The following is a 12,337-nucleotide window of genomic DNA, read 5'->3' on the forward strand; positions in this document are numbered from 1 at the left end:
ACACAGTTACGCGAAAAATTTTTGCAAAATGGGGCACTCCACACGTCGATCTATTTGCATCCCAGACGAACGCCACATGTCCCAGATTTTGCTCCAGGTACGGAGAAACAACCTGTCTGGCAGAAGACGTGTTCCTCCTCCACTGGTCTCAGCATCTCCTCTATGCGTTTCCTCCGATTCCTCTGATTGGAAAAGTCCTTCAAAAGGCCATCGCAGACAAGGCCTCCCTGATCCTCATCACACCGTATTGGCCACGACCAGCTGGGTTCCCCGTCCTCCTCAACCAGGCGTCTCAGACTCCTTGGATTCTCCCGCAGTTCCCGGATCTTCTCACGCAACACGAGGGGCAGCTGCTACATCCCAATCTGAAGTCTCTCAGATTGACAGCCTGGCTACTGCTCCCACGCTGACTGGGGATGCGGCCTTCCCTCCGGAGGTCCTACACATCCCTCTTGCCTCTAGAGCTCCTGCGACTCAACGCTCCTACGCCGCCAAGTGGTCACGTTTCCAGAGCTGGTGCTCCACCCGTCGGGTTCACCCCAGCACCTCCCCCTTGGCTCAGGTCCTCCGATACCTTACCTCTCTGCAGGTCTGCGGACTATCCTACAACTCCATTCGCCTACATCTGGTGGCCATCTCAGTGTACCATGATCCCGTAGACGCGATCTCTCTGGTACGCCATCCAGTGGTCAAGCGCTTCTTCAAAGGACTTCTTCGTCTTCATCCTCCCCTACGACCTCCTACACCGGTCTGGGATCTCAATCTTGTGCTGCAGGCTCTCATGGCTCCACCATTTGAACCTCTCTCAGTTACACCACTCAAATTTCTTACCTGGAAGACTCTATTCCTCGTTGCTATTACCTCGGCTAGCCGCATTGGAGAGCTACATGCCTTGGTATTTTATAGTCCCTATACACAATTTCTTCATGATAAAGTACTGTTAAGGACTCATCCTAAATTCCTGCCCAAGGTGGTATCAGCATTCCATTCGAACCAATCCATTGTGCTGCCTACTTTTCATCCACCACCTCACCCTTCGCCGGAGGCCGAACGACTCCACACGCTGGACTGTGCCAGAGCTCTCCGCATCTATTTGGAATGAACTGCGACTCCTCAGCGCCCGTCTCAGTTGTTCCTCTCCATACGCCCATCTTCCTCTCCTAGACCTGTTACGAAGCTGACATTGTCCTCTTGGATTACACAGCTCATTGCGTGCTGTTACGCATCTACCTCCAGTCCTGCTCTTCTGGAGATCCCTCCGCGTGTCACGGCTCATGACCTCCGAGCTATGGCTACCACCTGGGCTAACCTTCGCCTCGCTCCTCTCCAAGAGATCTGTCGAGCGGCTACCTGGTCCAGGATTCATACCTTTGCCAAACACTACTGCCTTGATGTGGAATCCGGCGCAGATGCATCACTGGGTTCTACTGTCCTGCAAGCGGCTATATGAGGCGTCAACCTCCCTCCTCCTCTCCATCTCAGGTAACAGAGCTTTATTATTATTATAATAGCATGATTATATTCTGTTACCTTCAGCTCGGGAGGCACCCACTTGTGTGGCTGGAAGATCCCTGTCCAGGGAGAAATAGAAGTTGCTTACCTGTAACGGTAGTTCTCCTTGGACAGATGGATCTTACAGCCACACAATCCCGCCCAGCCTCCCCTATTGTTGCCGCCAGCTTTATACCTAACTGGATTTTGCCGGTTGGGGGTGGGCTTATATAGGTACGGGGTGGGACCCTGTAGGGGGAGGGCTGGCACATGTGCAAAGCTCTTGAGCTTTGCAGCTTTTAGACTGCCGGGTCGGCTCCGTCAAGGGGACGTCACCCACTTGTGTGGCTGTAAGATCCATCTGTCCAAGGAGAACTACCGTTACAGGTAAGCAACTTCTATTTCCTCCGACATTGCTTCCTAGGCATGGGCCCAGGAAGTGACGTCAGAGGAAGAGCCGACACTGGCGCGACAGAAGGTTGGGGGTTGCTGCTTGCGCCAGAAGCGCTACAGAGGTACAAGGGAAGGGAAGCAGTGCGCATGCTCGGCAGGGGAGGGCGGAGAGGAGGATGCTGATTCCCATTTCTCATTCCTTTACAGCTGAAACTGCCTTTTATTTGATGATTTAACTCATCTTCAGTTTCTTCCTTCCCATTAATCACAGGCTTGGATCATTTCCTTGTGCTCTCCCTGGCTCCAGACACATTCCTGTTTTCTGGGACTGGTTCCTCATCCCCTTTTGCAATGCAGCACTTACCCTGGCACTCAGATTCCAGACCCAATGGCCACCTTTCTGCCCACAGAGTCCTTGCTCACATGAGCTTTGGAAGCCCACCAAGGATCATAGGGCTAGATTCACTAAGCAAACCGATCGTGTACCGACCCCTTTGCGACCCGATTTTCCTCCGACCCGATTCAATAACCTCTGTGCCGATCCGATTCCAATCCACGCATGCAAATGAAGAGAAGGGCATCCAAAAGTAGGAAGGATGCGATTCACAAAAAAAATTAAGGAACAACGACTGGACTGCCTGATCAAAAAATAAGTGCCTGCCGAGGACCAGTCGCTCAGATCCTTTCCAGTCTTATAAAGGGGCATCAATACCTCCTTTTTCCTACGGGCCATACCTCTTATGCACCTTAGCATCCTTCTAGCTTTCGCCGTTACCATATTAAAAGCTAATACAGCTGGTGCAAAACAAGGAAGTATACTGTGCAATACTATTCAGATTGACAGTTTCTAAGTACTGCAGACTTTCCCCATAAAAATTATAACAACGCTGCCAAAAGTTTTCTTTTACCGAATGTGGCGCAGTGGTTAAAGCTGCAGCCTCAGCACCCTGGGTTTGTGGGTTCAAACCCATGCTGCTCCTTGTGACCCAGGACAAGTTACCTAATCCCCCCCCCATTACCCCATTAGATAGATTGTGAGCTTACTGGGACAGACAGGGAAAAATGCTTAATAATAATAATAACAGTTTATTTACCACAGGACCGTGAAGTTCTATGCGATTTACAAAGATTAAAAGATGGTACAACGTGAGTGGAATAAACAGAGTTAAGAGCTAGTGATTAACAGGTATAGATTAACAGTTATTTTGGAGTAAGAATTGTACAGGTCAGCTACCTAAATACTTCAGGAACAGATAAGTTTTTAGGCGTTTCCTGAATTCCCCATAAGTAGTAGTAGGCGTAAGCAATTGTTCTAGATCTTTACCCCATAATGCTGCCTAATGTGAGAAAAGGTGTTGATGGTGTCTTTTGAGCTTAAGTACCTGAATAAATTCATGTAAACCATTCTGAGCTCCCTTGGGAGAATAGTATAGAAAATTGAATAAGTAAACATAGAAACATAGAAAGATGACGGCAGACAAGGGCTACAGCCCATCAAGTCTGCCCACTCTACTGACCCACCCCATTAAGTCTGAGTGCTGATGACTTAGTTCCTTTGCTCGACCCTCGTAGGGATCCCACGTGGATGTCCCATCTATTCTTAAAGTCGAGCATGCTGGTGGCCTTGATCACCTGCACCGGAAGTTTGTTCCAATGATCCACCACCCTTTCCGTGAAGAAGTACTTCCTGGTGTCACCACTAAATTTCCCTCCTCTGAGTTTAAGCGGGTGCCCCCTTGTGACCGAGGGTCCCTTGGGAACGAATATGTCGTTTTCCACCTCGACTCAACCTGTGACGTATTTAAATGTCTCAATCATGTCACCCCTTTCCCTGCGCTCCTCTAGAGTATAGAGCTACAATTTACCCAGTCTTTCTTCATATGAGAGACCCTTGAGTCCGGAGACCATTCTAGTGGCCATCCGCTGGACCGACTCGGCTCGAAGCACATCTTTACAGTAATACGGCCTCCAGAATTGCACACAGTATTCCAGATGAGATCTCACCATGGATCTGTAAAGTGGCATTATGACTTCAGGTTTGCGGCTGACGAAGCTTCTCTTGATACATCCCATCATTTGCCTTGCCTTGGATGAGGCCTTCTCTACTTGTTTGGCAGCCTTCATGTCTGCACTGATGATAACTCCCAAGTCCCGTTCTTCTGAAGTCCTAGCTAGTGCTACTCCATTCAAGGTGTATGTTCTGCATGGATTTCTACTGCCAAGATGCATGACCTTACACTTCTTAGCGTTGAAGCCCAGTTGCCATGTCGAGGACCAGTTTTCCAACGTGATCAGATCTTGCGTCATACTATCCTTGAGATTGCTTTCACTTACTATATTACACAGTTTGGCGTCGTCAGCGAACAGCGCTACTTTACCCTGAAGCCCCGGGTCAAGTCCCCTATGAATATGTTGAAAAGGGATGGTCCCAGGACTGATCCCTGCGGCACTCCGCTAGTCACCTCTGATGTCTCAGAGAGGGTGCTGTTCACCACCACCCTCTGAAGTCTTCCACTCAGCCAATCATTGACCCATGCAGTTAGTTTCTCACCCAACCCCATCGATTTCATCTTGTTTAATAGTCTATGGTGCGGGACACTGTCAAAAGCTTTACTGAAATCCAAGTACACTATGTCTAGAGACTCTCCCGAGTCTAGCTTTCCTGTCACCCAGTTAAAGAAGCTGTTAAGATTGGATTGGCATGACCTGCCCCTCGTGAATCCATGTTGACAGGGATCCCTCAGATTTCCCTCATCCAATATCGTGTCTAATTTACCTTTAAGTAGAGTTTCCATGAGTTTACACACTATTGATGTGAGACTCACTGGCCTGTAATTTGCAGCCTCTGCTCTGCAACCCTTTTTGTGCAGAGGAACAACGTTGGCTGTTTTCCAGTCTAGTGGGACTCTCCCCGTACCTAGGGAGAGATTGAAGAGCATGGCTAACGGTTTCGCCAGAACATCGCATAGCTCTCTGAGCACTCTTGGGTGCAAATTATCCGGTCCCATGGCTTTGTTCACTTTGAGTCTTGACAGTTCTCTGTAAACATCAGTTGGTGTGAACTCAAAATTCTGAAATGGGTCTTCCATGCTTTGCTTTGCTTCCAGCCGTGGCCCGTGCCCTGATGCCTCGCAGGTGAAGACTGAACAGAAGTAATCATTCAGTAGTTTGGCCTTATCAGAATCTGTTTCCACATAGTTCCCTTCTGGTGTTCTAAGGCGTACTATCCCGTTTGTGTTCTTTTTCCTGTCGCTAATGTACCTGAAGAAGGATTTGTCCCCTTTCTTAATGTTCTTCGCTAGAGTTTCTTCCATTCGAAGTTTGGCCTCCCTGACTGCTGTTTTGACCGCTGCAGACTTTGTCCTGTATTCAATGTTTGCTTCTTTTTTCCCCGTGCGTTTGTATGAGAGAAATGCTTTTTTCTTCTCTTTGATGAGGTAAGAGACCTCATCAGTGAACCATTGGGGTTTCTTTTTTCTTTGCTGTTTGGTTACCGATTTTATGTAGCATTTAATTGCCTCATGAAGGGTCGATTATACTGGTAAATAAATTGTGCTTATCAAAAATGTAGACACCTCCCTTTGACACAAGATAAGAGATACCTCCCCTGCCTCTTCCAAAAAAGAACTGGTTGGTACAGTAAGACTCAGAATCTGATCCTATACAAACTGCAAAGGCATGCCTAAACCTTGTAAACGGCTATCAATAATTATCATAACCTGGAGTCGTTGAAAATGATACAGACTCCAGTATGGAAAGGAATAAATTAGTAAGATCTTTCTTGTGTAAACTTTACAGAATAAACATACATCTACTGCTTGCTTTTCTTTTATGTATATTTGAACGCATAGCCTAGAAAGCTGGATTTCAGAGACTACGCATTGCCCGCCTCTACAGTTTTGACAGCTGCGGTTTCTGTTAAGTCCTGCGGACCTCACAAATTCTGGATTTAACCCCCGTAGACCTCATAGACCCCGCTTACCCCCTTTCTGTGGACCCCACAGATCCAACAGATCAGTAGCTGTGTCTGCAGGAGGGAGTAAGATGAGAATCTGTAGGGTCTGTGGGGGTTAAAACCAGAATCTGTGAGGTCTGAATTAACAGAAAAAGCAGCTGTCAAAACTTTTCCTTTCTCTCTCATAAAAATGTACTAATGTATTTGTATGAGAGCTATATATAGCTTGAAAATCTATTTGTATGAGAGAGAAAAGAAAAGGAGAAATAAGAATACGAGAAAGCTGACCTGAGGCTGAAAATAAGCCTGAGTAATGGCCATTTACCATGCCCACCTGTTCAATTTCTGTGAATTTGCTAGAAATATTTTGCTATATAAGCTGGACTCATGATTGGGGCAGATTTGGTGATTATGGCCATCATCGAAATATTATAACTAAATAACAATGTAAGATAATGAACAAAAGCAGAAAAATAGGAGGATATATTAGAAAGCAGCAAATCCACGTCAGCAGGTAATGCAGGGATTAGAAAGTGGGAAAGGCTAAAACAAGGATCCCTGCGGACCCCATGCCATGGCCACTTTCTTTTTAAGGCCATCCGCATTGGATCCATGGATCATCATTTTACCCACTCCCCACTAAAGCATCAGGTGCATATGAAACAGGATCGGTGACAGAGAAAGAAGGTAATGTGTTACCCAGGTGTATAAATCAATTTGCTGCTTGCTTTTCCTTTCTGCTGTTCCAGCTCTTCAAAGAGTATTTTCAAATTCTGTTTCTTCTTTATTCACATGGCCTTCTCCCAGACATTCACAGGATTTGGTGTTTGTGCTTTTCTGTTTCCAGCAGATGGCAGGTCTGGGCAATGTGGGCTGGTGCAGAGGAACTGTCAGTGGGTCCGTTTTCCTTTCTGTTTGGAGAGTACAGTTAGGTGATTGCTACTAACAAGAGAGAGAGCCCGTAGGCTGAGTGCTGGGATCATGAGTAGCTGGAGGTTGCTGCATAAGGAGGTAAGTGCCCAAGGGCTAGAATATACAGTGTGATACTATCTTAGCTTCCCTAAACTGCAATATTCTTATTATCACACAGGATCTGGAAAAGGCTGGAGAATCTGTGAGCTGCAGCAGTCTCTCCAGCAGGAAGCAGGGTGGATTTTTGTAGTGTGGCATAGTGGTTAGAGCTCAAAGAAAACAGAAAAGGTGACCAGGTGGTACTCAATATCTTTATTCTATGTGTTTTGGGCTGAAGGCCTGCCTCAGGAGTCTTAATGCTTTGATCAATACATTATATGTTGACTGTTCTAGCTTATAAAATTATAATGATTGAGTCATTCACTGAACACATCAGTCAGAATGATCACAAAAAAATTTGTCCATGATGTGGAGATTAACCCAAGTTCCGCGGGTGGATTTTTGTAGTGTGGCATAGTGGTTAGAGCTACAGCCTCAGCACCCTGAGGTTGTGGGTTCATACCCCATGCTGCTTCCTGTGATCCTGGACAAGTCACTTAATCTCCTACTGCCCTGGGTACATTAGATAGATTGTGAGCCCACCGGGACAGATAGGGGGGAAAAAAAATGCTTGAAGTACCTGTATGTAAACTGCTTTGAGTGTGGTTGTGAAACTACAAAAAGGTGGCATACAAGTCCCAGTCTCTTTCCCTTCCTTAGTTAGCTATTTAAGCATTTAGCTCACAGCCTTTTTCTGTGGCGAGTTTTTCTAGATTCAGAAAGTATTTTCCCTGTGTTTTTCTGACTTGCAGGAGTTGGAGTATCAGTATTCCCCGAGCCGCTGGTCTCCTCGAATGGACAAGGATGCCGTCATTGAGGCCCATGTCAGGGAGATCACAGAAGGTAAAGTTTATTGCCCTCTTGGGCAAAGGGAGTGATTGGATGAGTGCAGGGAGCTGTTCGAAACGTCAGACCTCTGGGGTGAAAGGACACAATGTTTATTACTTCTGCCATTCTGCTATTGGCTTGTGCTCATGAGTTGGGGGGGGGACACTCTCAGCCTGTGCTTGTTGAGCAGGGGGCAAGGCAGAGAGGGGTGTCTCATGCTGGTGTCGGGTAGGGAGGGGTGCTTCCTCACTATTTGCTGGTGTCATATATGAGATGGGAGGGGTGCAGAGTGAATCCTTCAGTGTATATACAGTGCATGTTTTCTAGCCAAAAAAAAGGTGACATACTCAATACCAAGCCATTCTTCGGGAGTGGGGTGATCACTGAGGGACCCACCCCAAAGTAGCCAGGCCCCCTGCAATCATGCACAGAGTCCATGGAAAGGCAGCACTGAGCGTGCAGAACTTGAGGGGTCATTTTTTATCAAGCAATGGAAGAGGTGCCAGGACTCGGTACGCCTGAGTAGCCATGCAGCAAAAAGTCTGATAAAAACTCAACCTTTGTTATAGAAGTCGAAAAGCTCAGTTTGCTTTTCAAAAGAGTCAGGCTGAAAATGTGTTATTTTAAGATATTAACTCAGGACAGGCTCCAGCAGTTGAATACATTGGCTTAAATGATTTAGGAAAGATTAAGGTTAAGGAGGAATGATTTGTATCCATTATAGCACTTGAAAATGTTTCATTGATGACTCATTTTACTATTTTTGCATTATTTGTTATTTTAATATTGGGGTTTTTTGTTACTATATTGTTTGTTTTTACAATTTTGTATATTTGATATGTACACCACTTAGACCTAAGCGGTTTATAAATTTTAAAAATAAATAAGCAAAATACACTCTTCTTAGGATAGATAGCTGGGAAATATGGAAAAAGGCCATTCCCTATTATGTCCTAAACCTTTAGAACTCTCCGATAGGAGGATTGGGGCTGGTAATCTTTATATGCCATACACCAGTTGTCCTTGTGATCCACTACCCAGCCTGGTTTTTAGGATTTCCACAGTGAATGCAAATAGTTCTCATATATATTCATTGTGAAAATTTTGAAAACCAGGCTGGACTGTTGACCTCAAGGACTGGATTTTAGGACCCATGTCATATATAATATGAAACCTTACAGGGTAAAGGGTAAGGGACTTGATATACTGCTTTTTCTGTGTGGTTTTTACACTTTCAAAGCAGTTTTCATAGTTTAGACAAGTACAGTGGTGCCTCACACAACGAACTTAATTCGTTCCAGGAGCAAGTTTGTTATGCGAAAAGTTCGTTATGTGAAACGCGTTTTCCCATAACAATACATGTTAAAAAAAATAATTCGTTCTGCAGCATAAAATATGCTAAGATGACATAAAAAAAGATAAATTTGTCAAAATGGTGAAAATGGTGGTCTTGCTGAGGCCAAACTCTTTGACGAGGTCACACTGTTTTACCCCACATTCACTCCTTCTAATTATTTCCCGTTTCATTTCAACAGAAATCACCTTCCTGCTTTTTTTAGAAGCCATGATATATAAAAAATATTGAGTTTATCTTAAAAGGACGACTGTATACAGTGAGAGAGGGCAGTTAAGCGCAGTGACTAACGACTGCCTGCAGTGCCTGCGCGGAAGGATGCAATACATCGGCAGCTCGGGTGACTTCGTTGAGTGAAACGAAGTTCGTTGTGTGAAACGAAGTTCGTTGTGTGAAACGAAGTTCGTTGTGTGAAGTTCGTTGTGTGAAACGAAGTTCGTTGTGTGAATCAAGACATGAAGTTCGTTGTGTGAAGCGTTCGTTGTGCGAGGCGTTCGTTATGCGAGGCACCACTGTACTTATTTTGTACCTGGAAGTGTTGAGTGACTTGCCCAGAGTCACCAGGAGCTGCAGTAGGAACAGAGCTCAAAACCTCAGGCTGCCGAGGCAGCTGCTCTAACCACTAAGCCACTCCTCCTTAATCTGTCAGCATAATCAGCAAGATGAGCCTACGATTTATAAACCTGTGAGTTTAATATGACATAGACTTGCTTTATTAATAATATATCGGTTCAGTTTCTGTGACAGCTGTGCTAAATTGTATTAAGCCAAATTTTATGGGTACTTTACAATAATTACTTTTGGCAGAGTTACCGATTGTGAATTTCCACATTGACAGCTCCTGCTGCTCTCTCGCTTGGAGTACTTACCCTCTTTCCATTTCTACTGTAGGTACAAAAAAGAGCCGGTCTGTGACAGAGACTTTGTTAAATGTTCCTTATGGAGCCTTAGAAGGAGAAAAGATAGACATCTATCTACCCTCCCATCCCTCTGGAGGTAAAGCGATTTCATTCCCTTCCTCTTTCCTGCTCTCTAAGGACAGTGGGATGGGTCCAATTCCAACCCTAGACTTTTCCACCCTAGGATCAAGAGAAGAGTGGTGGAATTTCAGTACTTCCCCTGCCTAAAGATAATAAAAGGCTGTACAGTACAGTACTGGGATTTAATATGTCCTTTCATTCCCAGACCCAGGGATGAGAGGGATTTTATTCCTTCCCCTTATTTTGATATAACGCACCCTTTGTGAGTGTTCTTGGTTCTGGGCATAACCTGGCAAGAGTCTTTTCTTCACTTTGCATCTGGGGAAGAAAAGTGTTAGTGGGTGAGATTTCCCTTCTTTTCCCTCCAGGAAAAATCGAAAAAGACTGGTGTGAGCAAGGCTGGCTGAACTGATTAAACAGTTTAATATTTACAGCTTATTATTGTATGAGATCAGTAAGAAATTTGCTTTATGAAGCAATTCATTAAGCATTTGGGAAAGGGGAACCCAAACTATAGCTATGTAATGCAGGATTCCACATTAGGGAAATGGATCTAGGCATCATTGCTGATGATATGTTGACCAGTGTTCCCTCTAAGCGGGCGGGTGTTGTGAGCAAACTTTTTTCACCGTGAGCCAAAAATATCGGGCGCCAGCAAGTTATGAGCCAACTCGCCCGATTCTCCTCTCGCCGCCCTGCCATCTGCCGTACGCCTCTTCCGATCGTGCGCTGTGACGAGAAACGTGTGCGCTGCGATGTAATATTTTGTGCGCCAGCGCACGCCAGCGCAGCTTAGCGGGAACACTGGTTCAAATGGTTTTATTTATTTCCCCAAATTTATTTTTGTTATACGCATTGAAAATATTTGATATTGCGTTTAAATCAAAATCTCAATAAACTTGAAACGAGTGCCCGTGAGATTGTGGGAGGGTTAAATACTCAAAACTTAGAAGTTTTTGCTACGCCAGCTTTCTGGTATCTTTACATACAGTGGCGTACCTAGCATATGTAACATCCGGGGCCCATCATTTTTTGGCACCCCCCCCCATCTGTAAGAAAAACATGATTTTTAGTAACAAACCACACGTCACACATGAGTACCTAGGAAAAGGCAGCATCTTACATATTGCAGTGAGCAGTACATCAATACACCCATTGTAAAACTAAACAAGCCAGACCAGCACAGATCAATCCTACACCGTCAATCCTAACAGAAAACCATGTCTTTCGAACACACAGAACACAGAAAACACCTTCGCCTAGTAAGGAATATGTAATCACAAACTAACCCCTCCCTCTTTTACAAAACTGTAGTGTGGATTTTAGCTACGGAGGTAACAGCTCTGATGCTCATAAAATTCTGAGCATCAGAGCTGCTACCACCAAGGCTGGTGCTAAAAACGCTTCACAGTTTTGTAAAAGGGGGGATAAAATAAAAATACATAGACAAAGGTTAAATTGAACCAGCAAGAAGCTGGACTCTGCATACAATGCTTCACAGAAACAGTGACACATGTCTCCTAAAGCAATAAATAAATAGAAATTTTTTTCTACCTTTGTCTTCTGTGGTTTCTCCTTTCCTCATCTTCTTGTAACTCTCTTCCTTCCATCCACTGTCTGCCGTCTCTCTTCCCCTATATGGCATCTTCTCTCCTTCTATGCCCCTTCCAGAAACTGTATGCCTCCCCCTTCCATCTCTCCTTTCACCCCATTGGTCTGGCATCTCTCTCCTCGCCTTCCCTCTCCCACACCTCTCCTCATAGTCTGGTATCTCCCCTTCCCTGATTCTCTGGCATCTCTCTCCTTTCCTTTTCTTCCATCTTTCGCTCCCCCTCCATGCTCTCACATCTCCCCCTTCCTTTTCCCTTAGACTGGCATACCTTCCTCCTACGCTCCAAGCCCTGGCATCTCCTTTAATTCCCTCCCTCATCTTCCTTCTCCCTCCAGCTGGGTACCGCAACACTCTTCCCTGCAGCTCTGCACTTCCCCACAATTGCCATGCTTCGGTTCCTCTTCTTCCTTCCTTCCTCCCCCCCCCCCCCGCGGGACCCTGCGGCACCATCAACTCTTACTCCCTCTAATGTCGGCCCTGCAGCTCCAGACTTCCTCGCACCTTCTCCCCTCCCCCTTTGGATCGCTATTATTTTAAATGTTATAGCCGCGGAGCTGTATCCATCAGTGGAGATGTCTAACCTCGGCCTGCCCCGGAACTCTTACTGCAGCAGCCGCCCGTCTAGGCAGGAACAGGAAGTCACTGTTGCAGTAAGAGTTCCGGGGCAGGCCGAGGTTAGACATCTCCACTGATGGATACAGCTCCGCGGCTAT

General features: G+C 45.6%; 1 protein-coding gene across 7 annotated transcripts in view; it reads left to right on the top strand.

Moving 5' to 3' along the window:
- Positions 1-12,337, top strand: part of AFMID (arylformamidase) — a 42,056-nt gene that overhangs the window by 4,412 nt on the left and 25,307 nt on the right. For 4 of the 7 annotated variants that reach the window (XM_033962121.1, XM_033962125.1, XM_033962126.1 and 1 more), the window contains exons 2-4: positions 6,687-6,850; positions 7,603-7,693; positions 9,924-10,028. In XM_033962121.1, coding sequence (XP_033818012.1) covers positions 6,821-6,850; positions 7,603-7,693; positions 9,924-10,028 — 226 coding nt within the window. In that variant the 5' untranslated portion in view covers positions 6,687-6,820. Of the gene's footprint in view, positions 1-6,686; positions 6,851-7,602; positions 7,694-9,923; positions 10,029-12,337 lie in introns of those variants that run through there. The other 3 variants (XM_033962123.1, XM_033962124.1, XM_033962127.1) reach the window with 3 other exon arrangements.

The sequence above is a fragment of the Geotrypetes seraphini genome, chromosome 10 (genome assembly GCF_902459505.1).
Source record: "Geotrypetes seraphini chromosome 10, aGeoSer1.1, whole genome shotgun sequence".
Lineage (NCBI taxonomy): Eukaryota > Metazoa > Chordata > Amphibia > Gymnophiona > Dermophiidae > Geotrypetes > Geotrypetes seraphini.